Source organism: Chanodichthys erythropterus, chromosome 10, assembly GCF_024489055.1.
Source record: "Chanodichthys erythropterus isolate Z2021 chromosome 10, ASM2448905v1, whole genome shotgun sequence".
Classification (NCBI taxonomy): domain Eukaryota; kingdom Metazoa; phylum Chordata; class Actinopteri; order Cypriniformes; family Xenocyprididae; genus Chanodichthys; species Chanodichthys erythropterus.
This window is the reverse complement of record NC_090230.1, coordinates 20,877,324-20,905,047: the sequence shown is the minus strand read 5'-3', so window position 1 is coordinate 20,905,047 and position 27,724 is coordinate 20,877,324. Positions and strand designations below refer to the sequence as shown.

The window sequence follows — 27,724 nt, the reverse complement described above, 5'->3', positions numbered from 1 at the left end:
TTACAGTGCATAACATCATCAAAAGATTAAGAGAAACTAGAAAAATCTCTGTGCGTAAGGGACAAGGCCGAAGACCTTTAGTGGATCTGTGGACCGCTGTGGTCTTCGGGCCCTCAGACGACACTGCATCTCTCACCAGCATGATTGTGTCAATGACATTACTAAATGGGCCCAGGAATACTTCCAGAAACTATGTCGGTAAACACAATCCACCATGCCATCTGCTGATGCCAACTAAAGCTCTATCTTGCAAAAAGGAAGCCATATGTGAAAATGGTCCAGAAATGCCAAGGCTCATTTTTTTTTTTTTTTCTTTTTTTTTTATTGGGTTTTCAAAAATAATCAGCATAGACAAAAGTGGATAATTGAAACATTAACAGTATACCAAGGCTCATTTTTAAATGAACTGTTTCAAAGTGGAAAAGTTTTCTATGGTCATACGAGTACAAATTTGACATTCTTGTTGGAAATCACGGAAGCCATGTCCTCTGGGCTAAAGAGGAGGGAGACCTTCCAGCGTGTTATCAGCATTAAGTTCAAAAGCCTGCATCTCTGATGGTATGGGGGTGCCTAAGTGCATATGGTATGGGCAGCTTGCATGTTTTGGAAGGCACTATGAATGCTGAAAGGTATATAAAGGTTTTAGAGCAACATATGCTCTCCTCCAGATGACGTCTATTTCAGGGAAGGCCTTGTGTATTTCAGCAGGACAGTGCAAAACTAGATACTGCAGCTATTACAACAGCATGGCTTCGTCATAGAACTCTTCAGCAGCTGTAAACCTATATCAGGCAAGAATGGGGTCAAATTTTAACACCAAAACTCCAGAAATTCATAACCTCGATGCCCAGACATCTTAACACTGTTTTGAAAAGAAGAGGAGATGCTACACCATAGTAAACATGCCCCTGTCCCAACATTTTGAGACCTGGAGCAGTCATCAAATTTGAAATTAGCTCATTTTGTGCAATTTTTTTTTTTTTAATTTCTCAGTTTAAACATTTATGTTATCTATGTTCTGTTGTAAATAATATATTGGCTCATGTGATTTGAAAGTCTTTTATTTTTCATTTTAAGCAAATTTAAAAAATGTCCCAACATTTCCGGAATTCGGGTTCTATTTCCTTTTTCTCCAGGTTTTTGGGTCCTGCTGCTGATGAAGCCTGTCAGTATGTGAGAGGAATTGTGGGTAAAAACCCACTACTTCTCAGAGAGCTGAATCTGAGTGAACATGAACTAGGAGACACACAAGTGAATCGGATGGCTGCTCTACTGCATGATAAACACTGTAAACTTCACACACTGATGTGAGTATTTTGTTTATTTCTTGTTATACATTTAAAGTAGCTTAAGTAACCAAAACACATTAATCCTCTGTAATCAACTTAAAGGTTAGTTCACCCAAAAATGAAATTTCTGTCATTAAGTACTCAAAACAAAAATAATGACTTTATTAAAAAAATTCTTCTCTACCCTGTCAGACTTGAATGCTGTTGATGCAGCAAACACAGTTCAGTGCTTCTGTGTTATGTCTGCCAGCTCAGTATTGGCTGAGGCTGTTCACATGTTTGACAGTGTAGAGGAGAATTTGTTGAATAAAGTTATTTTTGTTTTGTTTTTGCACACAAAAAGTATTCTTGTCACTTCATAATATTAAGGTTGAACCACTGTAGTCATGTTGACTATTTTAATAATGACTTTAGTACTTTCCTGGACTTTGAATGGCGGTAATTACGTTGCTTTCTATTGGGGATTAAAACCTCTTGGATTTCATCAAAATTATCTTACCATGCATTCACACCGCCGCCGGTGAGAGCGTCAACATTCGCCTTGGCCACCCTGCCAACAACGCTGTACTGTTTGTTCAAACCGCCGCCGACGGGAGGGTCAAAGCAGAGCCAAAGTAAATGACAAGTCCCGTCAACCAATCGGAAGACTCTCAAGCGAGGACCTCTACATTCTAATTGGTTGCCGCCGAGCTGCGTCATAGCTCATTACCATGAAGTTAACCTGATTTCAACTCTCCTCGACGCTCTCACCGTCCAAGACGCGCCGCTCTCGCCGGAGCTCGCCGCCGGAGCTCGCCGCCGGCTCTCATTGAAAATGGATGACTAGCGTCACTTTGACGCTCTCGCCACCGGTGGTGTGAACATACAGTTAGTTTGTGTTTCGAAGATGAACAAAGGTCTTGTGGTGCAAGTACTTTAATATTTGCATCCAAGTCATTGTGCTTATAATTTCCCTCTCTCATGTTCATCATTTTAGGCTTTTTAATTGTGGTCTAACAGAGGAAAGCTGTTCAGCTCTCGCTACAGTCCTGAGATCAAACTCCAGTCTGAAAGAGCTTGACATGAGCAACAATAATCTGCAGGATTCAGGAGTGAAAAAACTCCAGAATGGATTAGAAAATACAAACTGCACACTGGAGAAACTCAGGTAAATTGAATGAACTGTTGTTTTGTAGTGATTTAGAGTCTTATATATTAATATTAATATTGATATTTAGTATTAATATGAGGGCTTAAAAACAAAACAAATTCAATCGGTTCACTCCAGCAGAATCAGTATTTTAATGTTTCTGTTCCTGCATTCTTTCTGTATTATTAACGTTCCGAAACACTGGTTAATAATGTTATTTTTTAACCTTTTTTGCCTACTTTATAATGATAATAATAATACATACATTTTCTCGATTCAAAAACAAAGCAAGTCTTGCCGTTTTAGCCAATACAATAATCTTTTATAACAAGATTCTGTCCAAATCTAAACCTATTAAACGAAAGGAAAAACTATCAATGGTTTTTAATTTAAAGTGTATTTTCAAGATATTTTAAAATGTTTGCTACATGGTTAAAAATATGCTACTCATGAGAGGAAAAAAGATAAGTCTTGTATACAACACATTTTACATTCAGAAATAATTGATTTGTTTATAATGTTTGTAAACATAAATTATGAACAAAACTGCCCTATTTTACTTTCCATTATGCACTCCACAACAAAACCTATAAAGTTAACAGTAGGTCTTTTCAGGCTATATAAATATCAAGCCAAAACGAATTTTAAAAATTCTCTTTTCTTTAACGCCATTCTGTTTCTATTGCCTCAAACTTCTTTATAGTATTCAGTAGTGTAATAGTATAATATTTTGTGCCGTAATGAATGAATTTGAACCACAATGTTAGTTTGAATTCTTATTTTTATTCTTTGTAGACTTTCAGACTGCAGTATCACTGAAGAAGGTTATAAAGCTCTGGCTTCAGCTTTGAGATCAAACCCTTCACACCTGATAGAGCTGGATCTCAAAGGAAATGATCCTGGACAATCAGGAGTGAAGCAGCTCATTGATTTACTACAGGATCCAAACTGTCAACTGAAGACACTGAGGTGAGTGTTTTTTTTTTTTGTTTTTTTTTTAATTAAAGTGCAATAGTTTTAAAACAGTTTTAGCTGAAATAGTATTAAACTGCCAAAAAGTATTTGACAAGCTTGTGAAAAAAGTCATTATATGGCAGAGAATGTCCATATACTTTTTCTCTCTCCAGGTTTTTGAGTCCTGATGCAGATGAAGCCTGTCAGTATGTAAGAGGAATTGTGGGTAAAAACCTGTTACTCCTCAGAGAGCTGAATTTGAGTGAACATAAATTAGGAGACTCAAATCTTAATAAACTTGCTGTTCTACTGCTGGATAAACACTGTAAACTCAACACACTGATGTGAGTATTTTGTTCATTATTTGCTGGACATCTAAAGTATCTTAAATAACTCAAATGACCAAAACACAATAATCTTTAGTCATCACTGAATATTGGCATCAAGTACTTTGTGCTTGCAAATTTTCCCTCTCATGTTCATCATTTTAGGCTGAGTAATTGTGATCTAACAGAGGAAAGCTGTTTGGCTCTTGCTACAGTCCTGAGATCAACCCCCAGTCTGAAAGAGCTTGACATCAGTAACAATAATCTGCAGGATTCAGGAGTGAAGAGACTCCAGGATGGATTAGAAAATACAAACTGCTCACTGGAGAAACTCATGTTAGTTTAATGAAACATTGTTTGGTTTTAATAATATTGTTCTCTTTTGTTTAAAGTTAAAATGACTGTAAACAAAAAAAAAAAAGGAAAAGGACAAGACACACTTCTGTCACCAGACCAGGCCTTCTTTGACCAGAAGAGAGAATAAATGAAGTGTATTTGAGGTTTTATGATATAAATGTTCACTAATTAATTTTATAATAGATTTTGTTATTACAAACCTATTTTCTGTAGACTTTCAAATTGCGGTATTACTGAAGAAGGTTATAAAGCTCTGGCTTCAGCTCTGAGATCAAACCCTTCACACCTGATAGAGCTGGATCTCATAGGAAATGATCCTGGACAATCAGGAATGAAGGACCTCAATGATTTACTACAGGATCCAAACTGTCAACTGAAGACACTGAGGTGAGTGTTTTTAAATTAAATAATGTTCAATAATCTTAAACCAGTTGTAGATTAAATAGAATTAAACTGTCAAAAAAATGACTGTTACAAAAGCTTTAAACTGATCAAAAGCCCTTTCACAAGCTTGTGAAAATAAAATATATCAATGTATTTCCTGTTTCTCCAGGGTTTTGAGTCCTGCTGCAGATGAAGCCTTTCAGTATGTGAGAAAAATTGTTAGTAAAAATCCGTTACTCCTGAGAGAGCTGAATCTGAGTGGATGTGAACTAGGAGACACAGGAGTGAATCAGGTCGCAGCTCTACTGCAGGATAAACACTGTCAACTTAACATACTGATGTGAGTTTAGTTTTTATTGCACATTTAAATATCTTAAATAAATCAGGTGACCTAAATCCGTTCTCATGAATCACTTAATAGTGGCATCAAGTAATTTGTGTTTGTAAATTCTCCTCCTATTTATCATTTTAGGTTGCGTGATTGTGGCCTAACAGAGGAAAGCTGTTCAGCTCTCGCGACAGTCCTGAGATCAAATTCCAGTCTGAAAGAGCTTGACATGAGCAACAATAATTTGCAGAATTCAGGAGTGAAGAAGCTCCAAAATGGCTTACAAAATACAAACTGCACACTGGAGAAACTTAAGTGAGTGGTTTTAATAATATTAAATCTAAATTAAAGTTAAAATTACTATAGTAAACTAAGGAAAATGAAAAGACACACAGTAAATTCCCTGGTGTTAAATTAACACCGTTCTTTGTTCATATAGGAACCACCAGCAGGGTGTTAAAAGTAACACTGAAGCAGTGTTAAGAGTTAATTAGATACTTAAGTGATTAATTAAGTGATGATTGCTTGATTATTGAAGACACCTGATGATAACTGGCAGAATCATTGAAGGAAAGAGAAACACAAGAACCAGCCATAGCCTTCGATGAAATCAACTGAAAATACATGAATTCTCTCTTATTACAAACAGACTTTATTTCTGTCATTCTGTCATTCCTGAATTAAAAGGTTTAGATGATTATGTTTTATTGGAATTGTTTGGTCACCATTTTGGTGATCAATGTTTCATTTAGTTGGCTAGTTTGACTCTTGACTGTTTATGAGTTTGTGGTTTTGTGTAACAGTGTTTATGGAAACAATTTGTAACGAAGCAGACCATAAACAAGAGCAATTAGGTGATATCAGAAGAAAACTGATTGTCTAGTCCCATCACTGTCTGAAAGTGTTTGTTTATTATTAAGTTATTTACCCAACAGTACCTTGATGCCACAGATCAGAAATTTTGATTTTTAAACACATTGTAGGGAAACAAAATTAGACACACCCACAGACATCAAGAACCAGCATGTTTCTCATCAGTGGTGACATGCTTTATGCTGGTAGTCATGAGTTTTATACTATGATGGCTCACAGCACTGATGAGAAACAAATGCTGATTCTTGATGTCTGTGGTGATGTCTAACATTCACCATTTCTTACATTTTTTGTTTTCAATTTGTATTTCTTTTTGTCTTTTTTATTTAAGACAATACTGACATTAAGAATCAGCATCTGGATCTCAATAATGGTGACATACTTCATGCTGCGATGCATGTTGGCCACCATAGTATAAGATACATTGCGGCATGAAATATATCACCATTGATGAGAAACATATTCTGATTCTTGATGTCTGTGGGTGTGTCTAATCTTTTTTTCCCCACAATGTGTTTAAAAATTCACTATTTCTGCTCTGTAACTTGAAGGTTCTGTTGGTGCAAGTAACTTAACAATAAATAACAGATTTCAGTCAATTATGAAACTAGACAGTTTTCTTTTTGATGGTATAAACCATATCATCTGATTGCTCTTGTTTATGATCTCCCTAGTAACAATTTATGTTTACATAAACACTGTTACAAAGACCACAAACTTGCCCAAGTTGACCAACTGAAGGAAACACTAATCACCATAATGGCAATCAAACATTTTCGATAAACTTTAACATCTAAACCTGTTAATTCACAAAAGGAACTGTAGACGAATAAAGTCAGTCTGTTTATAATAAGAGAAATTTAATGTATTTTCAGTTGATTTCATCTAAGGCTGTGGCTGGATGTCAGTTGTAGTTCTTGTGTTTCTCTTTCCTTCAGTGATTCTGCTTGTTATCATCAGGTGTCTTCAATAATCAAGCAATCATCACTTAATTAACCACTTAAGTATCTAATTAACTTTAACACTGCTTCAGTGTTACTTTTAATTAACACCGCTTAGTGTTCAAATGGGAACCACTAGTGCAGTGGTTCCCAGACCTGTCCTGGAGGACCCCCAGCCCTGCACATTTTGTATGTCTCCCTTATCTATCACACCTGATTCAACTCATGTGCTCATTAGTAGAGACAGAAAGACCTGAAATGGGTGTGTCAGAAATAGGGAGACATAAAAAATGTGCAGGGCTGGGGGTCCTCCAGGACAGGTTTGGGAACCATTAGTCATTCCCATTTGAACACAAAGCGGTGTTAATTTAACACTGGGGAATGTACTGTGCATGCTTCTGTCACCAGGCTAGTCCTTTTATGATCAGAAGATGAAATAAATTAAGTGTATTTGAGATTTTATGATATAAAACGCATTCTCTAATACAAATTTTACAAGGTATTTCATTATTTCAATCCTGTTTTCTGTAGAATTTCAAACTGCAAAATTACTGAAGAAGGGTATAAGGCTCTGGCTTCAGCTCTGATATCAAACCCTTCACACCTGATAGAGCTGGATCTCACAGGAAATGATCCTGGACAATCAGGGGTGAAGCAGCTCATTGATTTACTACAGGATCCATTCTGTCAACTGAAGACACTAAGGTAAGTTTTCTTAGAGTGTAATAGTTTTAAAAGTGCAATAGTTTTAAAACAGTTTTAGCTGAAATATTATTAACCTGCCAAAAACTTTGACAAGCTTTTGAAATTAAATGGCAGGTAATGTCAAAGTACTTATTATCTCTCCAGGTTGTTGGGTCCTGATGCAGATCAAGCCTGTCAGTATGTGAGAGGAATTGTGGGTGAAAACCCGATACTACTGAGAGAGCTGAATCTCAGTGAATGTGAACTAGGAGACACAGGAGTGAATCAGCTCGCTGCTCTACTACAGGATAAACACTGTAATCCCAACACACTGACGTGAGGATTTTGTTAATTTTTTATTGGCCATTTAAAGTATCTTAAATAATTAAAGTGACCAAAACACATTAATCCTCAGTAATCACTTAATATTGACATCAAGAACTTTGTGTTTGTAAATTCTCTCTCATATTTATCATTTTAGGCTGCGTAATTGTAATCTAACAGAGAAAAGCTGTTCAGTTCTCGCTACAGTCCTGAGATCAAACCCCAGTCTGAAAGAGCTTGACATGGGCAACAATAATCTGCAGGATTCAGGAGTGAAGAAACTTCAGAATGGATTAGAAAATACAAACTGCACACTGGAGAAACTCAGGTGAGTTTAATGAACCATTGTTTGGTTTTAATAATATTGATCTCTTTTGTTCAAAGTTAAGATGACTGTAGTAAACTGAGGAAAATGAAAAGACATGCTTCTATTACCAGACCAGACCTTCTTTGACCAGAAGAGAGAATAAATGAAGGGTATTTGAGGTTTTACAATATATGTTCTCTGATATTAATTTTATAATAGATTTGGTTATTTCAAACTTCTTTTCTGTAGACTTCCAAACTGCAGTATTACTGAAGAAGGTTATAGAGCTCTGGCTTCAGCTCTGAGATCAAACCCTTCACACCTGATAGAGCTGGATCTTACAGGAAATGATCCTGGACAATCAGGAGTGAAGGAGCTCAGTGATGTACTACAGGATCCAAACTGTCAACTGAAGACACTGAGGTGGGACATGATTTAAATAATACAAAATAAATAATATGCAGGTAATTTATTTTATTCTGCCCTAAGTCACAATGTGAAGGCTGAGGTATTTCACAGATGTTTAATGCACTCGACATACACTGTTCAATAACATTGTACTCTAACACCATAGAACAGTAGTTCCAACCACGTTCCTGGAGACCCCCCAACACTGCACATTTTGCATGTCTCCTTTGCCTGGCACACCCATTTCAGGTCTTGGAGTCTCTACTAATGAGACATACAAAATGTTGTGTTGGGGGGCCTACAGGAATGTGGTTGGGAACCCCTGCCATAGAACACTTGCGTGCTTGTGGGTAAAGAGAGGTGTTTGCATCTTGAAGTTTCTTGATTGAATGGCTTATGATCATAAAGTTCAAAAATCACTGTGTTTTGTATTGGTCTTTCTAGGTAGACTGACTTAATTGTGCATCTAGTGTTGCATCACTAACAAGAAGTTTAAGTAGTCTCACCCTACCATCATTTCCTGGGAAACGTCTAAGTTTTTCATTACAAACAATGTTTGATAATCTCAACTTGTCTTGTAATGCAATGCACATTGAACTGAATCCTGCTTTAAATTCTGTTTTGCAGATTTTTGAGTCCTGCTGCAGATGAAGCCTGTCAGTATGTGAATAGAGTTGTGGGTAAAAACCCGTTACTCCTGAGAGAGTTGAATCTGAGTTTACATGAACTAGGAGACACACGAGTAAATCAGGTTGCTGCTCTGCTGCAGGATAATCACTGTAAACTCAACACACTCAAGTGAGTATCATGCATCATTTCACAATGACTACTAGTAATGATACAGTAGTTCTCATTTGAGTTTGAGCACTTTTTTCTCAGTATCAAACAAAGCCAAAATAAAGTGAAGTATTAAAATGAAACAGAGGTGTTGTATGGTTGTTCTGGTGCAACTTCACAAAATCAAAAAGGTGCATGGAAGTAAAAATAAAACAGCCAATTAAAAAGTGTGTCTCCAAGCTTTAAACAGACGACTAAGACAGTTTGTTCCTGACTCAATAATTATTTCAATGACTATAGAGACAGAATAATGGTTTACTTCCAGAGCTTTAAAAAACTCCTCAGTTAAATGATAGAGTAAAAACAATTGCACTGTGAACACACAGATGTTTTTCCTAGCTAATTAACTTTCACCTAATTAACTTTCACCTGGTAAAATACATTACTTAATAAATTGTTGTGATCTTTACTGTTAAATAAATTTAAGTGCAAATACAGGGGTTGGACAAGATAATGTGAACACATGGGAAGTAGGCAATATTTTCACATTATTTTATCATATCTTAGTGGTATTTGTAATCTACTTGTAGTGGTAATTTAAGTTGTTGTACAACATTGTAAATGTGAATTTAAAATGACAGATTACTGTCAGACATGACAAACAAATTCTCCAAAACCATAAATTGTCATCATAGATCTGACCTATTTTCTTTCTCTTTCTGGCTTCAGTCTGTGGAATTGCAGTATTACAGAGAAACAGTGTCTCATCCTGACTTCAGCTCTGAAATCAAACCAATCGCACCTGCAAGAGTTGGACCTTAGTATGAATAAAATAAGAAACACTGGAGTGAAACACTTATGTGACACACTAAAGGATTTACTCTGTAAACTGGAGAGATTGAGGTCAGTAACATTTACATACAAGAATCAAAATGATTTAAAATCACTATCAATATTTCATGAGGAATTTGAGTTTGCATAACATTTGTAAATAATTCACAGTAGTATTTTGCGATCTGGTGGAATCAAGATGATGATCGCTCTATTCAGTCTGTGTACATTTTAGATAATTTGTTTTCTTGCTTTTGTCCTTAAAAAAACATAATAAATTATGTTTTATTAACGTAGTTCAGGAGGAACAAGTCAAATAAGCTACCCAATCATTACGTCATCTTAATGATTATGTCATCTCAACCAGCTGTCAACAATCTGTAATCAATGTATCTACCCAATGGGCATGAGATCAGGCCTGTATATAATCACAGTCAAAACTCACCCAAGGATCCTCGACAGTTTCCAGAATCCCTCCACCACCCCGTCTCCTCACACTCTCTGGGTTACTTCATATAATCTAAAGGGGGGGTTCTCTGTGTTCGGGCCGATTACCAAGCTCGGAGCCCTCTCCCTGGACAGCACGCCAAATACGTTTACCAATTTATTGACCTGACTTATTTGTAAGTGTGAACTTGTGAAATCATTAATTTTAGGGATGCACCGATACCATTTTTAAGGACCGAATACGAGCACCGATACTTTTTTATAGTACTTGCTCTGGTTATTTGAGAGAAAACAGGCATTGTATTAATAAATTAAAATAAGGTATAGTAATGTGACCCCACCCCCAAACGGCTCCGGTTACCGCCCTGTAAAGCATGTCCGACAGATCTTCATGATTTGTGATATCAGAGATCAGTACAACTGTATTCCTTTATTTCTGGAAACTGGTTTGAACACCTACACAGTAAAAATAGAAGTGTCAAATATGTAATAAATGAACTGTTTATTTGTTTTTCTGTTTTGTGAATTTACTAAATAAGTTTTCTTATTTTATGCTCTCTTTGTAATCCTCTCTTGCTCTTTCCTTTTAGATTAAGCTGCTGTGATATGACAGATGAAGGTTGTTCTGCTGTGACATCAGCTCTGAAATCAAACCCTTCACACCTGAGAGAGCTGGACCTGAGCGGGAATAAACTAGGAGACTCTGGAGTGAAAAACCTCTGTGATCTACTGATGAATCCTCAATGCAAACTGGAAAAACTACAGTTAGTATTATTATACTGTACAGTACTTATAGTGTATATTTACTCATACTTGAAATTAAAATGATCTGAACTATTGTCTTTTCTCTTTTTGTTTTCAGTCTGTATGAATGCAGTATTACAGAGGCTCAGTGTCTAAGTCTGACTTCAGCTCTCAAATCAAACCCATCACACCTGAGAGAACTGGATCTCAATAAGAATGAACTAAAAAACACAGGAGTGAATCACTTATGTGACATACTGAAGGATTCACATTGTAAACTGGAGGGATTGAGGTCAGCAACATTCACATACAAGCATAAAAAGTGTTTGGTTATTTAAATGAATCAGAATGAACCAGATGATTGTTCTCATTTCTCTCAATGTAGGTTAAGATACTGTGATATGACAGATGAAGGTTGCTCTGCTGTGACTTCAGCTCTGAAATCAAACCCTTCACACCTGAGAGAGCTGGACCTGAGTTTGAATGAACTGGGAGACTCTGGAGCTAAAAACCTCAGTGACCTACTGATGAACCCACAATGCAAACTGGAAAAACTACAGTTAGTAACATTATACTGTATAGCAGTTAATGTGTGATTAAAGTTTACTATTTAGTTTATTTTAAGACAAAACACTCAAGTCACATCATTTATAGTGCTGCATCTTCTGGCATTTCCTCATTTAAAGAAGGATTCAAAACTCTTGTTAGCTAATTATCTATTGGCTACGGATTGTTCAGTATGTATGTGTATCAGTATAAAGAATATTAAACTCTGAGGCATTTGAAACTTGGTGGCTGAAAATAGTTTCATATGCTGAAATCTGACACATTTGAGGTAAAACAAGACAGAAGTGACAAGTCTAAATAATATTGTAACATGATGCATTTAACTCATGAGCTTAGCATGCATCTGAGTCAATGTCTTTTCTCTTTCTGTCTTCAGTCTGTATGAATGCAGTATTACAGAGAAACAGTTTCGCATCCTGACTTCAGCTCTGAAATCAAACCCATCACACCTGAGAGAGCTGGACCTCAGTGGGAATCAAATAAGAAACACAGCAGTGAATCTCTTATGTGATGTACTGAAGGATTCACACTGTAAACTGGAGAGATTGAGGTGAGAAACATCATAATTCTTAAAAACACATTTTATATTACAATTATGCATTATGATTTTTGTGATTCTGTCTTTTTGTTTGACTCTTTCTAGTCTAAATAACTGCGGCATTACAGACGTTTCTTCTTTAACTAAGTCTTTGGCAAAAACAAAAGCACTGCAGTTTTTAAAAGAGCTTGATCTGAAAAACAATACTATCGGAGACTCAAAGAAGCTCAGAGATGTGATAACAGACTCAAACTGTATACTGAAGTGAGTAAATTTATCTTTGTGGTATTAAAGAGAGCTTCATTTACCTTTTATACATCCACAAATGTATGTATATGGATAGCTTTATTGCAAGAGTTTGTGTCAAAACAATGTTCAAAACCTTTAATTTTTCCTCGATGAGCAACACATCACATTACTTTATACTTAGCCTACTTTACTTTCAGTTATTTACTAACACCAACACAAACAGTGTTTAAACTAGAGGGCAAATTACTTTTAACTTTATTAAAATGTTTTTATTTTGATTAAGAAAAACATTTGTATTTGCTCCTTGTCATCAATCACATAAACCGTAAGGTCATCAGCATCATGTGTTTCTCCTGTACTGTCATTTACTCAGTAGGAGTCACAGGCTCTTCTGCAGTCACACAAGCATGGAAACCTAATTCATGTTTTAAATTGATTATATTTAAAACCCGAATACTGTTTCAGAAATACGTGTGCAAAATGAAGCTAGTAACTATTACTAACTAATTCCATCTTTGTTTAATGTGTTACACTTCATTTTACTTTTAGAATTGAAATATAGTAACTAATTTGCAATTCTTTACAGACAACACTGATTATTTTCTCCTCTAATTCCTCTTTATAGATTAGACGGTGAATTGACTGCATTGGGAGCTGCTTCAAAGCAACCTGGTGGACTGTTTACATCCTTGTTTAAATTTTAGGAACCTGTGAAATGTACAAGACCAAATTATCAGATGAGGATAAGAGCTTCACTATAGTACTTTATCTTTAAGGATAAATGAATTTGTGTGATGATATGAGATCTGTAACCAGAATCTAAAATGTTCATTAAATATTTAAAAATGAACTCTAAATGTTCTAAATGGAGAATATCTGCACACACACACACACATACACAAACAAATTCTAATCAGTGTTTATAACAGTTTTAACACTTTAAGAACAGCACTGTGTCAGAATGGGGATTTTTGTATTTTTCTTACATGCATTCATTTGCACAAAACCGCAGTTATTTTTATTTTATAGTTATTTATATTTTTGTATAAATGCATACAAGTTATAAGAGGTTCAGCAGTGAAGGGAAGAGATTTAGAGTAGAGAGGATTCTGGGTTTCAGTATAAAGCCTTCAATCATAATGATATATCATGATAATCATAATTTTGATTTAACACTCAGATATAAATGTACATTAACATATGCATATTTTAAATATAAACTTTAAACCATAATTTGTACCAAATTGCATTTTATATATTTTTTTGCATTATTTAAACCCATGTCCCAGTCAACAGCTCTTTAAAACTAGTTTTTTAAATGATTTCTGCTTTTATCATACATCCTTATTTGTCTTTGACTCAAACTGTTTTACTCTCATTCTACACTTGTGTGTTTTGTACATAATGTATCAAAATCATGTAGTTAAATTTAAAGCAATTTTTTTTTTGTGAGCATAAGAGAAATTTGATCACATGAAAATTTGATCTCAGTTCAGTTGTACTTGATATTGATTTGACAGCTTCAATACAAGTTTGAACTAAGGACTGAATCATGTGTCATGTATTTGTGCACCACTGAAGTTCTTGACATGATAATCATAAACACATTAGCATAAGGATATCAAATCTCATATACGTTTTATTGATACAGGATACAATGCTGCACCTCAAACTGCATCACTCTGCTAACATAATTTAAAATGTATCTGCAGTTTCTCAAGTTCACCACACCATGAGAAGTTTGTTTATGACCATCAGCCAGACAAAGAGATGGTGGAATGAAAAACTAATTGGATGGGGAGATTTAGATCCTCTTTATGGAATATAATGTAGATGCTTAAAACAGTCCTGTATATATATATTTAAGTAGCCTATTCCCTGTCTCTTCCATTTCATTTTTGACTTCTGTTTGATGTTAAATATCATTGTATTGTGGAAGAAAAAAAAATATTTTTCTTAAACTTTGTGTGCATTTACTCATATGCTTATAAAACATTGTGTTAATGAAACATGTGATGCTTGTTTCACATGAAACTGCTTCATGTGGAACTGTTTTGACGTAAGAAATAGAAATAACTTGATAAGGTATGGAGAACATTTTTGACTAGCTGACTATGTGAGAAAAGCCACAGCTGCTAAGAAATGTAACCTTAGAGGCTAAGGAGAGATATAAAACAAGGAGGAAACCTTATTTGTCACACACTCTGCAGCAGCCTGTGTCTCTGTATGGTTTTCTGAACTTTCTTTCAAGAAATAAAACTTTTTCCAAGTCAATTGAACCAATTTGCCTCTTATGCAGTGAGAGTCATTTTAATTGCCACCACAGTATGATTTTTTTTTTCTGAAAGAGAGAGAAAGTAAAAGAGAGAATGCAAATACACATTCTTTATTGCTGTGAATGTAGCTATTAGAAAAGCAAACTAACATATTTAGATTCATAAAGATTTTTAGCCTATATTGAATATTCAAATTTGTATATTTATGTATTTATGCTTTTTATTCTTACCATTATTTACAGAGGTTTCTTAGAGCTGTGGCATTTCTTCTTCTTCTTTTTTTTTTCTATATTCCTATATAGATGAATGTTATATGTTAAATGGGGCAGAAGAAATATTAATAAAAATGTGCGCACTAATTTGTTCCCTCGATTTACTAAAACATGCACACGGCTTACTGTTGATGATACACAGTTTGTCTTGAACAAGTAAAAATGTAATGTTTTAAAGTACAGTGAATGTTGAACAACATATATATATAATAACATGGATTATATATATAAACCTCTTTTTGTAAAATATCGTATTCAGGACAGTACTAAATAAAAAAGACAAAGTGTTGTGTTTTTCACATGTGTTTTTCACATTTTCTGCAAGTGGTTCACATACTTTTTCTTGCAACTGTATATCTACTCTTCAAGCTAACTATGGCAGCCAAGGTCACTGGTGTTACTCAGGCCTGTCTCCTGCATAACCAATTCTTTGTTAAAACATTTACTTTTCATCTTCAATAGAGAATAAAGATGAATCCTCTCTTGACTCCTAGTCTTCATTCATCATATCTGGTCCTTGAATCTTAAACTGTAAATTCCTTACAGTTATCTGCAATCCAGTCCTTCAGGAGAGAAGACACACACATGTGATCAGTGTGGGAAGAGCTTCTCACATGCAAACACTCTTAAATTACATCTGCATTCTCGCTCTGGAGAAAGACAGTTTAGCTGTGATGTGGAAAATCATGTTTTTCAACATCATCCTTGAAGGACTGTTTGAACATTTATTTAAAGGAGAAGCCTCACATGTGTTCTTCATTTTTTCATGAATGGATAGTTTTAAAATTGAAATTTGATAACCAGTTTTAAAAGCAAAACACAGAGACAGTGCAGTTCTATCATTTTTTTTTTTTTTTTTCATATTTTTTTAGTTCATATTCTGGATATTTTTACCCAACATTAATTTTATTCAGTTAGCATGTAGAATGTTTCATTTCAATTCACATTTATTTGTATACTGCTTTTTACAATACATACTGTATCATTTCAAAGCAGCTTAACTGAAAATGCATGTTTCTACATTACAATTTAGAGTGATCACTTATCAAAGGTGAATGTGTCCAAGTAATGTTTTTCAGAAGAATGTTTTTTACAGTTAGCTAATAATGTATTAATTTAAGGTATAAATTACTCTTGGGTGAACTATAGCATTTTGCATACTGCCCATATGATGGAAAAATCGAAAATTTATCATGTCTATTTATTTTCTTGTTTCAAAGGTGGCTTTTCTGATAATAAGTGTTATCTCAGGGTCTATTTTTTTCTAAACAGAATATGATATATTTTACACAGATTTCATTTAAGCCGTGCTCTGAATTAGGAATAGAGGATTAAATTCATACCATACAAGGTATACTTTCATTCAACCATTTAATAGTTATAATATTTAAATAAACTGTGAGTGTTCTAAAGCATAACTGATCACATGTCAGATGTAGTATATGATGGTCAGAGACTCAGATTTTTTGCTTCAGATTTTGATTCCATCCGATCGGAGGATATCAAACAATGTTTGATATTTTGAGCCGATTTTAAAAACACATACCAGTGTACTATATAACCAGTTACCAAAACAGCCATCTTGTTAGTTCATTTTTCAATAGTGTCTATATATATCAATGACAAAAGTATTCACATCGGTGTTTGTTTTCTTCCTAAATTAATCTGACTTTTGAATGAATTGACTGAACGAATGATTTAAAGGTGCCATCGAATGTTTTTTACAAGATGTAATATAAGTCTAAGGTGTCCCCTGAATATGTCTGTGAAGTTTCAGCTCAAAATACCCCATAGATTTTTTTAATTAATTTTTTGAACTGCCTATTTTTGGGCATAATTAGAAATGCGGCGATTCAGGTTGCGGCCCCTTTAAATCGCACACTCTCTGCCCCCGGAGCTCGCGCTTGCCTTAAACAGTGCATAAACAAAGTTTACACAGCTAATATAACCCTCAAAATGTATCTTTACAAAGTGTTCGTCATGCATGCTGCATGCATACATCAGATTATGTGAGTATTGTATTTATTTGGATGTTTACATTTGATTCTGAATGAGTTTGAGGCTATGCTCCGTGGCTAACGGCTAATGCTACACTGTTGGAGAGATTTATAAAGAATGAAGTTGCTTATGAATTATACAGACTGCAAGTGTTTAATAATGAAAATTACGACGGCTCTTGTCTCCGTGAAAACAGTAAGAAACAATCGTAACTTTAACCACATTTAACAGTACATTAGCAACATGCTAACGAAACATTTAGAAAGACAGTTTACAAATGTCACTAAAAATATCATGATATCATGGATCATGTCAGTAATTATTGCTCCATCTGCCATTTTTCACTGTTGTCCTTAATTGCTTACCTAGTCTGATGATTCAGCTGTGCACAGATCCAGACGTTAATACTGGCTGCCCTTGTGTAATGCCTTGATCATGAGCTGGCATATGCAAATATTGGGGTCGTACATATTAATGATCCCGACTGTTACGTAACAGTCGGTGTTATGTTGAGATTTGCCTGTTCTTCTGAGGTCTTTTAAACAAATGAGATTTATATAAGAAGGAGGAAACAATAGAGTTTGAGACTCACTGTATGTCATTTTCATGTACTGAACTCTTGTTATTTAACTATGCCAATATAAATTCAATTTTTAATTCTAGGGCACCTTTAAGTGACTCACTCAATCAAAAAGCGAATCGCTGCCGCCTACTGGCAGTTTCAATATTTAACATAATTTCTTTCTTTTTAGAATCACTCAGTTATGTTAGAATTTGATAAATGATTATACGCAAATTTCATAAAGTTATGAAGTATAGAATAGAATAGAATAGAAGCTTTATTGTCATTGCACAAACAATGAAATTATAGTGCCCCATAGTGTTGTCACGATACCAAAATTCCAGTAGTCGGTACCGATACCATAAAAATGTTACGGTTCTCGGTACCAATTTCGGTACCACAGTAAAATCTATTGGAACTATTTTACTATTTTATATAGCCTATTTTAAAAACATTAAACATGATTTGGAGTGTGTGTGTTTGTGTGTGTATATATAGGCTACCTCAATGAAATACATTTTGAAATATAAAATAAATAAATAAATAAATAAATAAATGAATGAATTAAATGCTCAAAAATCCATTGTGTACTGTTGAAAAAAACCAGCATATGCTGGTAAGGTAGGTTTTGAAGCTGAATGCTGGTCAAATGCTGGTCCTAAACTGGTCCTGCTGGTCCATACTAGTCCTGGTCCTGGACCAGCTCAAACCAGCATACCAGCTTCAAAACCTACTTTACCAGCATATGCTCGTTTTTTCAACAGGGGTAACAGACGTGCGTGTTTATTTTAGCTATTCTGTCAGTGAAACAACACACTACAGCCTGTAAAACTATTAAATAAATATCAGTAAATAACTGTAACTTAAATAATATTTAACTTTATTATTTCAAAGAGCATTCGTTTTTTATTTCCACACAAAGACGCGTCATATATAGCCAAAGTCCCGTTATTACTTTGATAGCCGCTTTGCGCTTTGAGAGGGATGTGGGACACGAGCAGGAAAGAGACCATTTCTCTTTAATAATATATTCGTTATCTCCTGATGTTACAAACAACTGACACTTGTTGTAAAAGGTGTGAAGAGCGTGTTTTATCGTCCGTAGGGGCAAGACATTCAGGCTATGTTTGATTTAGCGCTGCCAGAGAAAACGAAAGTAAAAATCACTGGCGTGTGAAACGCGCTATAAAAATAAACTTGACGCGCCTTATAAAGTCTAATAACAAGTACAAACTCTGTTAAATAGAAACTGACGTGCAAGCAAAAAGGTTTCTGTCCTACGGTGTTTTTTTCTACTTTACCACAGTAAATAATGCGAATAGCCGAATGTGAACGAAAGAAACGTTATAATCCCCTGCGTGAGTGAAGATTTAGGAAAAGAAACAGAGATTCCATGTTCAGTGCACTGTAAAACTCAATAAGTTCAGAATACTCAAAACATTTGAGGAAACTTATTACCTCAAAACATTTAAGTTAACTAACTTATTTTTTTTAAGTTAGTAGAACTTAATTTTTTTGTGACAAGTGGGGCGGGGCCGAGAGCCATGGAAGTGGAGCAATGCTAGTGTGGTGCACAGGTGTCTCTCATTAACAATCACATCACTGGCATTCTTTCACTCCCACAGTTCTCAGCCTCACCCTACTCAAGTACATATAGTTAATTTACATAAACATCACATTCAATTCTTGGTTAAATGTTAGTTAGCAAAAAACACATGCTATTATAATTATCAAAGAGACTGTCAATATATACTTGCATGTATATAATCAAACAACATACAGTATATGTGGTCTTAAAAGTTTTGCAGCTCATCCTCAACCTAACCACACGGTCTACTCCTCACCAGAATGGTAACCCTACAAAACTAACATAACAGAACCCCCTGTCAATCCCAACATAACACAACATTAAACACTAACTTATGTCTCCCTATGTTAATCTTATGCAAAAACACACAAAATAACACTTTATTTCAACATTTAGACAGTCTGATGCAAAGCATGCTGGGAATTAGAAATCTGCTGCAACTAAAACAATTTAGTTTACTTGAAATATGTCAGTGCTGTGAACTCAAAAGTAAAAGAAAGTTTTAAATACTCATAACTGTTAATTTAACTGAACTAATTTGTTTAATTTAAGTTTGTCCTACTGAAACGAATTAAGTATTTTGAGCATTAGGGTTTACAGTGTGGAATAACTAATGGAATATTGTTAAATTCTCTGCTAATCAGGTGACCAGATCGCGATTCGGAAAACAGAACACGAAGCTTAAATGTATGGACTCACGCACCTCTTATTCGGCATTAACCAAAATGTTTCCATGGCTGCGATGTCACATTTAATTGCTAACCTATTATTTCTTCTGTAAACAAAGCTTTGTGCTTCACTCGTATCATATTCACGTAAATACTGTCACAGCCCTATCAGTGGGTACCGAATATACCCGGATTCAGAAATGCTGGTATCGTCACATTTTCAAAATTTCAGTACCGACTTGGTACCGAAGTACCGGTACTTTTGACAACACTAGTGCCCCATCTGATTCAGTGCCGACTGGCATACACACACACATAACAAAGAATAAAAATAAATAACAATAAATAGCTAATAATTTGCAAAATAGTAGTCACATTATATATTAAAAGTATATTAAAAGTATATTGAACCTTAAAATGTTATTTCATGCTCACAGCAGAATAGAATATAATTAAGTCTTGTCCCCATTCAGAGTCCTTACAGCCCATGGATAAAAACTGTTTTTTTTATCTGTTTGTCTTACTTTTAAGACTCCTGTATCGCCTCCCAGAAGGCAGGAGGCTGAACAGTTCATGTCCAGGGTGGGTGTTGTCCTTTATTATGTTGCGGGCTCTGTGGAGACACCTGCTGTTTGCAATGTCCTCCAGAGAGGGCAAGGGGCAGCCAATGATCTTTTCAGCAGTCTTAATAACTCTTTGCAGAGCCTTCCTATTTGCAGCTGAACAGCCAGAGTATACCACACTGTGAGACAGTATGCAAGGACACTTTCGATGGTGGAGCGGTAAAAAGTCACCAGCAGATTTCCCTGCAGGTTGGTTTTTCGGAGTAATCTCAGGAAGTGCAACCTCTGCTGGGACATCTTCACTATGGCCGTTGTGTTGTCAGTCCAGGAGAGGTCCTCGGAGATGGTCGTCCCCAAGAACTTGAAAGTAGAGACCCGCTCTACCTCATCGCCGTTAATCTGGAGTGGGACTAAAACATTCCTTTTCCTCCTAAAATCGATGACCATTTCCTTGGTTTTCTTGGTGTTCAACTCAAGGTTGTTATTGCTACACTACACCACACCACTCGGACAGTGCCTGGACCTCTTCCCTGTGCTTTGACTCATCTCCTCCTGTTATTAGACCAACCACTGTTGTGCTGTCTGCAAATTTAATAATGGTGTTGGAGGAGTGGATGGGAGCGCAGTCGTAGGTGTACGATATATAGATAAGATAGATAGATAGATAGATAGATAGATAAGAAATAAATTATCCAATAGCGCTGTTAACAGATTATTATTTTGATTTAATAAAAAAAAAAAAAATAACAGGCAGCACACCGACGTTCAACCCCCCCAATGTTGAAACCAAATCTATGCCCTTGGGTGTGTGTACACCTTTAAATGCTCGTGCTCCCCGCCCCCAAGCTCGTCGCGCGACTCCATTAAACATTGGATAAATAATACTGAAGAAGTTCACACAGCTAATATAACTCTGAAAATGGATATTTACAAAGTGTTCATGATGCAGCATATCATATCTATTAAGAAGTGCTCCCAAGCTTCAAATTTTTATCCCCGTTTTTTGATTTTATATACAGAATATAGAATATAATATATACACACACACACATATATATATATATATATATATATATATATATATATATATATATATATATATATATATATATATATGTATTTGTAAGTGTGGATGAAGTCCGTTCTTCCACACCAGCCCAGTAATCTTTAGTATTGGCAGTTGACAGAATTTTATTAGTGCTTACACTTTCACAAGTAGTCAATTTAATGCTTTTTGTTTAGTTATTTTAATCTTCTCTTGTATTGTTATGTTTTGGCATATTGTAAATACACAAATAAGAACTTAATTTTTATTTTGTTTGAAGAGTTCATTAAAGCAATAGCCAGCTACTGGATACAGCAGTAGATGCAGAGATTCTCCTGCTTAAAGTTTGCTGAAATAGTGACATCTGCGGTTTCTCAAGCTCACCACTAGAGGTCGAATATGTAATAAATGAATGCTTTCTTCGTTTTTCCGTTTAGAAGACAAAAAGGAGAAAACAAATTATCCAAAGGTACACGGACCAAAAACATTGAACGTTTACTTCTGAATTCCCTTAGTGGGCAAGACTGCACGTAAGTTTTAATAATTCCTCGATTACAGTTATTTGGTGAAACAGTAGTAATGTGATATATGTAAGCTGTAATTTAAATTCGAAGTTAGAGTAAGCCTATTTTTATTCAGGTTCTGCTAGAGGTAATTTAAAGGCCACAAATATTAAAACATGAAAAAAAGTTAGGGTACTGAAAACAAATAATACGTTTCTGAATGTTTTTCTTTCCTCCATTTTCTCCTTTTCATTTCAGGCGGTTTGTGATTATGCAAAATCGAAAGCATTTTTAAATCAGACCGTTACATTTCAAGGTGAATGTGCATTAATGTATTTAGTTTTTGTCAAAGAAACATGTAAGGAAAATCAGCGGTGACTAAATAGAATATTTTCACATAGTAGCCTAATTCATTATATATTCTAGTATGTGAACATTAACCTCAATTATTCAGTTATTTTTTAGAAAATAATAGAAAGCTAGATTGTGAACTTGAAGCAATGATCAAGTGACACATGAAAAGAACTATAATTTATCCAGGTAATTATCCAGTTGAGCAAAATCATGTAAACTGCAAAGTAATAAAGGGTTTAGTGAGTGTTTATAATGTTTATTCCCTGCATTGCAATTTACTTATGTGTAGAGTTTTGAGGATATGAAAGCCAAACTGAGTGATATATATTCGGCTAACTCAACATTAGTGATTTTTCCTTTTTGAATAACTGTATCACAGTTATCTTGGTAACATACTGTCATCTCCAGATCTCTTTTGACTTTGCTTTGCTGCAGTATGTCAGAGGCATGTGGAAAAGTCTCTCCCTCTGAGACGAGTCTCTCAGAGAAACAGGGGTAAGACTGCTTTTATAGACAATGTCTAAGTTAATAACTAAGTAATGTACTGAGGTTTTTCAATGGCTGTAGATGTTTGGATACTATGGGTTTTTTTTGTCTCTTTTCTCAGCTTTTCATTCACTTTTTTGTCTCTTTTCTCAGCCTTTCATTCACTGCACATAGTTCAAGTACACTCAGTATAATAAAACTAGTTACTATGTTAGTTTGTTTTTAGTATTTTAGATGATACTTTCTTTTCGGATAGTGATACGCATCTAGATGCACTTTTGCAACATTTTTAAACCACATGTTTTTCAGTGAAGTGGAAATTGCTCTGGAAATTTTATGGTTGCCCATCCGTCCTTTGTTTCAGCTCTGATCAGTTATTAGGTCTCAGACCAAGACATATTTTGTGTTAAACTCTATAAACCACTTGCAATTCTAAATCTCTTCACATGAGATTAAAGTAGGTGATGTGGGTGACAGGGGAAAATCTTGAAACCCAAGTCTACAATAAATTCTGTTTAGAAGAATCTATGGAAGACAAAGGTAAACACTCAGGAAGGATGTAGACAGGAAACTAGTCAAATAGTGGAATGCAGGAAATAGCTGGTGTGCCTTTTTTTCCTTGCTCTACTTGTACAGATGACAAAGGGGCCATTTATTTTGTGGCAGAACAAAAAGTAACAAAATGTGATTTTTGGAGGTGTAAATATGCATTTCCTTCAGCCTGAGGCTTGTTTATTTCACTTTTGGTTGTGAAAGGACCTTAACATTTGCCAAAAATCTAACTTTTTTGTTGTTATTATAAAACAAACAAGCAAGCCCAGCCTAGTTAGAAAAGGTAATGCAAAACTAATGTAATGCATTACTTTTCATAAAAGGTAACTAACAGAATTAGTTACTTTTTTAGGGAGTAACGCAATATTATAATGCATTACTTTTAAAAGTAACTTTCCCCAACACTGGTTATAAAAAGGTCAAATGAACAGCTATACTACTTTTAATTACCAAATTATTATCAAAGTATCTCCTGTAATGAAGTGTTTTTCCCTCTCTGCTCTGTGTTATTAGGGAGAGATCAGGCTCACATGTGTCCAGCTCTGTGTCTGTGAAGAGTGACTGTTCAAAAGTTAAACCACCGGACTTAGGTGAGAAAACACCATCATCTACCAAAAGGTATGTCATTATTCTCTATAGCCGTGCATTAGCAAATTTCTCCACTGTGGTGTATTTGATATAACTTGACTAAGTAAAACAATTCATCTAAGATTGACGACATGATTCCTGGTAAGCTGCTTCTCTCTAATGAACCTCAGAGCTTCTTTCCATTAATACAATAACACAGGTAGTCTAGGTAGGCATAAATTCACCATGGAAAGACACCAGGCACCCAAACACACACACACACACACACACACACACACACACACACACACACACACACACACACACACACACACACACACATGTGTGTATATATATATATATATATATATATATATATATAAAACAGAAAAAAAATAAAATAAGAGTCCTACTTTTTATTTAAAGGGATAGTTCATCCAAAAGTGAAAATTGTCATCATTTACTACATCATTTAGTCATTTGTTCATCATATAAAGTTCAAAATGTAAAAATTGAACTCTAAATTGAACTCAAAATCCCCTTTAACATTGTGAACTTAAACAACTAATGCTTTCTTTTAACCTTTGTTAAAAAATTAGGTTTCTCTTATATTTTTCCTGAAAATGTATTTTATTTTATTTTATTTCATTTATTAATAGCATTCAGTATGAATCATTAGATTCAGATTTCCAGACTCACAGGAATCTCAAGAATTTCAAAGACAATCTCCTGTGGATCTTCCAGGTAGGAAAAACACATTTTCTTGAATGTTTTATATTAATAACATAAAAAAAAACAATAGGTTTTTGAACAAAGTATCCTCTCAAAAATACTCAATGGAAATTTATTTTGTAATTCCTTAAAGGGATAGTTCACCCAAAAATGAAAATTACCCCATGATACTTTTATGTATTTCGGGGAAGATTTTGTAAATCCGACAGCTCTGAATTGCCGTGCAAACTCATTGCGCGACAAAACATATTCACTTCTAGGGCTGCAAGATTAATTGTAATTGAATCGAAATCGCGATTTGGCTTAGTGCGATTATGACATAGCAAAGGCTGCGATTTTTAATTATATAAATATGTACACAGCGTGTTAGTGAAGAGCTGCTCTGTGATCAGTAGTAAATGACACTCCATCTGAAAGCACTGCATTAGAAAAAGCAACACGTCAAATATACAAACTTTCCAAACATGAGAAGCCTTTATGAACTTCTTTTCTAACAAAAGACAACATTTGATGTGTTTTTACTCCAAACTCACTTCATAACGTCAGTTGAGTGTTTGAAATAGCATTTTGATTAGCACTGGATTATAAATATACTTTGTTATTACGGAAATACCCGAGAAGGCTTGAAGAAAACATATAGACCAGGTATTGTTGTAGTCGTCTGTTTATTTTATTCATGTTTAATCAATCAAAGCGTTTCTACCTTCTTTTTATTCAGTCACAGCGATAGCATGATGCCTTCCCCAATGGGTTCCTGGAATAGCGCTTGTTATATTGCGTATATTTGGAGTATCTGTCCATGTCTGTATAGAACCCTTCCTAGACTGAGCAGACACAGTTGAACTCACGGAGGACGAGGAGAACACAAGAAGATGAGGGAACACGCTGGAAACAGGTGAGTATTTTCGAAGGAGTCCTTGAGGTAAGCAAGGTGGCATGGAAGGTGTCATGCAGGTTTGGGTCGAGTATATCATTCCTGGGGACTAGGGCTGACCGATATATCGCATGCGATTGTCACTGACAAGCCACGCAACATCGCGTTCATATATCGCAGATGAATCGCCTTCGATAATGAACGCGATATTGCGTGGCTTGTCAGTGATCTACGGCTCTGTCTATTAAATGCCGCTCCATTTGAAAGCAGGTGATGGCGATTTAGCGGTAATCAGGGAACCGGCTTTACTGACGAAATGCGCGTGACAATCAGATGCGATATATCGTTCAGCCCTACTGGGGACCCATGAGCGTTCCTCGGGACCGTAGCTCTCCCAATCCACGAGGTACTCCAGGTGACCACCAGGGCGCCGGGAGTCCAAGATGTCACGTAACAGGTAAGCAGCTCCATCATCCAAGATGAGAGGAGGGGGGGGGGGGTTCCTCGGTTTCGCCAGGCTCTGTGGAAAGAGAGACAGAAGGATGGTGATGCTTTAATAGTCACAAGTGGAAAGTAGGGTAAATGTTGTACTCGGATGACAGTTGTAGCTGGTAGGTGACGGGATTGATCTGCCAGATGATGGTAAAGGGGCCAATGAACATGGGACTCAGCTTCCTACAGGGCAGGCGCATCCTGATGCCCCTTGTTGACAGCCAGACTTTCTATCCCGGCTGGTAGTTAGGGGCGGCGGAGCGTCGAAAGTCAGTCGTCATTCTGCGCCTGTGTAGGGCCCGTTGGAGCTGATGTCAAGTCAAGTCAAGTCACCTTAATTTATATAGCGCTTTTTACAATGCAGATTGTGTCAAAGCAGCTTTACATTGATAATTGGTATATAATTTTTCCTTTTAAAGAATAGTGTCAATGCAGGCAGATCAAAAGCACTGTTGAATAAATGTCAAGGATACTGTTGAATATCAAATGTCAAGTCAAATTAAATTAAATTAGGGCTGCACGGTTAATCGTATTTTATCACGATAACAATATCTGCTTCTCTCGATTGATTTTAAATAATCGTCACGATATTGGCCCGCTCTATGAAAATGAACATAATTTGGAAATATTGGAAGTAATATTAGGAATTTCGCTGTTTTATCTTTTGAAGTTCCTAAAGGTTTTACCAGTTTTCATAATGTTGATCAGCTAGAAATGATTTTTCTTTGCTTTACGAATTTGCCGGGCAATTTGAATCTGGTTTGTCTTATTGCAAACGAATTGTGTTGCTTTAAAATCTAATGTGAATACATATTACAAAGCGCTCACCAAAACCATGTTTTGTATTGATTTACCATCTAACGAAGTTATCATAGTTGGTTAAATTTAAGTCTTTGTGCCACCTACAGGCCTTTTGGGTGAAGTGTAGGTTGGTAAAGAACTTGCAAAATAGCCATAGTTACATTACTCTTTTGATAGAATAAACATGATTAATAATCGTGATTATAATTTTGAGGAAACTGTGGCACTGGCTGTCGTGTTGATGATGTCTTCACAATGGAGGATCTAGTCGACTCGATCTCTGCTGATACAGGGCTGCGTTGTGGTCGTGTCAAGGCACCGGTCCTCGGTCTCATCTGGAAATGGCCCCGAATCCGGTTGACTACGGTAAACCTCGGGATAAACAGAAAGACTAATATTAGCGTAGATGCTATTCTTTTTCTGATGTAACAAGTACATCTGGTGTTATAGGAAGTGTTCCCGGTTCCGGCTGAACTAATTTATGCAGCCTAATAATCCTTTAACAGATTTGAAAATATAAATATATAATGTGTTATGTGTATGCCAGGACAATGCTAGGAAGGTTGTTCCACAGTTTAGGTGCCAAATAGGAGAAGAATCTACCACTTGCAGTTGATTTCGATATTCTAGGTATTATCAGCTGGCCTGAATTCTGAGATCGCAATAAACATGAAGGACTATAATGCATTAAGAGCTCGCTTAGGTACTGGGGGGCTAAACCATTTAATGCTTTGTAAATAATTAACAAGATTTTAAAATCTATACGATGTTTAACAGGAAGCCAATGCAGTGATGACAGAACTGGGCTAATATGGTCATACTTCCTAGTTCTAGTAAGGACTCTAGCTGCTGCATTTTGTAAGAGCTGTAGTTTATTTATCAAGCGGGAGGAACAACCACCCAGTAGAGCATTACAGTAATCTAGCCTTGAGGT

The 27,724-nt window shown here is 35.5% G+C and overlaps 2 protein-coding genes across 8 annotated transcripts in view; both read left to right on the top strand.

The window, feature by feature from the left end:
* si:ch73-286h23.3 (protein NLRC5) overlaps positions 1 to 15,473 on the top strand; it is a 41,665-nt gene extending 26,192 nt beyond the window's left edge. The window contains exons 16-35 of one of the 2 annotated variants that reach the window (XM_067396518.1): positions 1,137 to 1,307; positions 2,266 to 2,436; positions 3,214 to 3,387; positions 3,546 to 3,716; positions 3,864 to 4,034; positions 4,269 to 4,442; positions 4,609 to 4,779; positions 4,912 to 5,082; positions 7,113 to 7,286; positions 7,431 to 7,601; positions 7,747 to 7,917; positions 8,146 to 8,319; positions 8,932 to 9,102; positions 9,811 to 9,984; positions 10,950 to 11,123; positions 11,222 to 11,395; positions 11,489 to 11,662; positions 12,047 to 12,220; positions 12,314 to 12,472; positions 13,083 to 15,473. In XM_067396518.1, coding sequence (XP_067252619.1) covers positions 1,137 to 1,307; positions 2,266 to 2,436; positions 3,214 to 3,387; positions 3,546 to 3,716; positions 3,864 to 4,034; positions 4,269 to 4,442; positions 4,609 to 4,779; positions 4,912 to 5,082; positions 7,113 to 7,286; positions 7,431 to 7,601; positions 7,747 to 7,917; positions 8,146 to 8,319; positions 8,932 to 9,102; positions 9,811 to 9,984; positions 10,950 to 11,123; positions 11,222 to 11,395; positions 11,489 to 11,662; positions 12,047 to 12,220; positions 12,314 to 12,472; positions 13,083 to 13,161 — 3,343 coding nt within the window. In that variant the 3' untranslated portion in view covers positions 13,162 to 15,473. Of the gene's footprint in view, positions 1 to 1,136; positions 1,308 to 2,265; positions 2,437 to 3,213; positions 3,388 to 3,545; positions 3,717 to 3,863; positions 4,035 to 4,268; positions 4,443 to 4,608; positions 4,780 to 4,911; positions 5,083 to 7,112; positions 7,287 to 7,430; positions 7,602 to 7,746; positions 7,918 to 8,115; positions 8,320 to 8,931; positions 9,103 to 9,810; positions 9,985 to 10,949; positions 11,124 to 11,221; positions 11,396 to 11,488; positions 11,663 to 12,046; positions 12,221 to 12,313; positions 12,473 to 13,082 lie in introns of both variants that reach the window. The other variant, XM_067396517.1, reaches the window with a different exon arrangement.
* Positions 15,474 to 21,833: 6,360 nt separating this feature from the next.
* LOC137027901 (NLR family CARD domain-containing protein 3-like) overlaps positions 21,834 to 27,724 on the top strand; it is a 30,617-nt gene continuing 24,726 nt past the window's right edge. For 2 of the 6 annotated variants that reach the window (XM_067396511.1, XM_067396516.1), the window contains exons 1-4: positions 21,839 to 21,959; positions 22,695 to 22,781; positions 23,838 to 23,942; positions 24,551 to 24,635. In XM_067396511.1, the coding sequence (XP_067252612.1) occupies positions 22,723 to 22,781; positions 23,838 to 23,942; positions 24,551 to 24,635 (249 nt within the window). In that variant the 5' untranslated portion in view covers positions 21,839 to 21,959; positions 22,695 to 22,722. Of the gene's footprint in view, positions 21,960 to 22,190; positions 22,249 to 22,694; positions 22,782 to 23,837; positions 23,943 to 24,550; positions 24,636 to 27,724 lie in introns of all 6 variants that reach the window. The other 4 variants (XM_067396514.1, XM_067396512.1, XM_067396515.1 and 1 more) reach the window with 4 other exon arrangements.